General features: G+C 30.1%; 2 protein-coding genes across 2 annotated transcripts; one reads left to right on the plus strand and one right to left on the minus strand.

Moving 5' to 3' along the window:
• The first annotated feature begins 21 nt into the window (after window positions 1–21).
• Chro.40398 (hypothetical protein) lies at window positions 22–267 on the plus strand. The annotated part of the gene is made up of 1 exon (XM_659984.1): window positions 22–267. One exon carries the CDS (start codon window positions 22–24, stop codon window positions 265–267), a length of 246 nt encoding a protein of 81 aa, XP_665076.1.
• Window positions 268–399: 132 nt separating this feature from the next.
• On the minus strand, window positions 400–1,503 carry Chro.40397 (hypothetical protein). The annotated part of the gene is made up of 1 exon (XM_659985.1): window positions 400–1,503. The coding sequence occupies one exon, from the start codon at window positions 1,501–1,503 to the stop codon at window positions 400–402; it is 1,104 nt and encodes a 367-aa protein (XP_665077.1).
• Window positions 1,504–1,739: the final 236 nt, after the last annotated feature.

Genomic DNA, 1,739 nt, shown 5'->3' on the forward strand with positions numbered 1-1,739 from the left:
TGCAATGATAATAAGGAAGTTATGATGGAACAGAGCCCAATACAAGGAATAGCACAATTACTTGTATTTGATAACGTTGACTCAATCGAAAAGAATGTCTACTTCTTGAGAATAAATCAACTTGAGATCTCAAAAATGCCTCCCTTGAATAGTAACCCAAAGATAGCTAAACATAAATTTGATCTTAGTCTTATTAAAGAAGCAGACCCAATGTCACCAATCTACATTGAAAGAATTGAAGAATCAAACGAAAATCAATATTTATAATATAATAAATAACAATAGAAAGGTGTATATATTGATTAGAAACCTAAACTTGTTGAATGTCAATATTATTATTGTGTTTTAGAAGTATATATAGCTATATAACTACTATTTTAATGAATAATGAGAACAATTTCAGGAGTGTTTTTGAATTCCTCTAAAATACCAGGTTATTATAATGTAAAATAATATAATAAAAGATGTAAACATTGTAAATATTAAAAATGTAATAATTACAACCTTCTTTGAATTCGAATCTTCATCTTTAGAAGGTAATTCTGGCGTGTCATCTGCCTCTTGATGAGTTTGAATTGCTTTAATATGCAACTTTGGAAGTATTAATCGCTGGGTCCCATCCATTGAAAAGTATAATTGCGTTTCATTATGCGGTAAATATAGAAAAGATAACTTATGATGATCCACATTGATTTTACCATCTGAAAAAAGGTCTCTATGCTTAACTGACATACTTTCTTCTGAATTCATGACTGCTGTTAACCTATCCTTGAAGGTTGTTATACCATATTTAGCATAATATTGATTTGCATTTTGTCTAGACAATGTAATACTATCTTTAAATACCAATACAAAATCTTGTAATGAATTACCATAACCTGATGATTTATTCTCATTCTTAAAGTAACCTGCTAAAAATAGAAAGCTAATGTTATGGAACTCAATAGAATTAAGCTTTTCATATCTTTGTTCACGAAAATTTTTTATGTTGGATTGTGTATTCAAATGACTTAAAACTTCTCTTTCTCTTCTAATAGATAACTTTCTATCAGTTACCTCTTTAAAAGTTAAATGCATTTCTAAATCCATCTCGACAATTCTGGATATAAAATTAGAAAAGCTGGTCAAATTATAATCAACATAAACACCTTCATAAGGTTTAATCAACTCAATTCCATTATTATGATCACTCAAAATTGACTGGGATCTAATCTTTGAAGTATCAAAAGATTGGTGCCCACGAATTGGAAGTTGTGCTATCGAGCCATATTCTGACTCTATTATCTGCAATCGATCACTTTTAATAATTCCAAACTCACTTGGTTCAAAAATCTCCTCTCTCAATCTTTTTGATCGATCTAAATTCGATTCTGGTCCCAATTCTGGATTGTCAATCTTATACTTTGATTTTTTCTTGCCAAAAACCCCTATAATCCCATTATCTAAAGTCAATAATAATATTAAAGTCAAGAAAATCAACACAATTGAATGATTTTTGACCATAATTATTCTCTACTAATCTCAAAGCCTACCAACCTCTCTTTCATTACTCAAAGTCTTAATAACTTACTTATCTCTTAATCACTATTAATTCTCCACCTTTTACCTTCTCTTTTTACTTCTTCCCCCTGACACAGAATTTTCCAATTTATCCTCGAATTCTCACTTGGCGCCACTAATGGATTTGGATTATTACTTGCAAGTAGTTTTGCATGTCACTCCGGTATGCCCGCCAAATG

The sequence above is a fragment of the Cryptosporidium hominis genome, assembly GCF_000006425.1.
Source record: "Cryptosporidium hominis TU502 chromosome 4 CHRO014138, whole genome shotgun sequence".
NCBI lineage: Eukaryota > Apicomplexa > Conoidasida > Eucoccidiorida > Cryptosporidiidae > Cryptosporidium > Cryptosporidium hominis.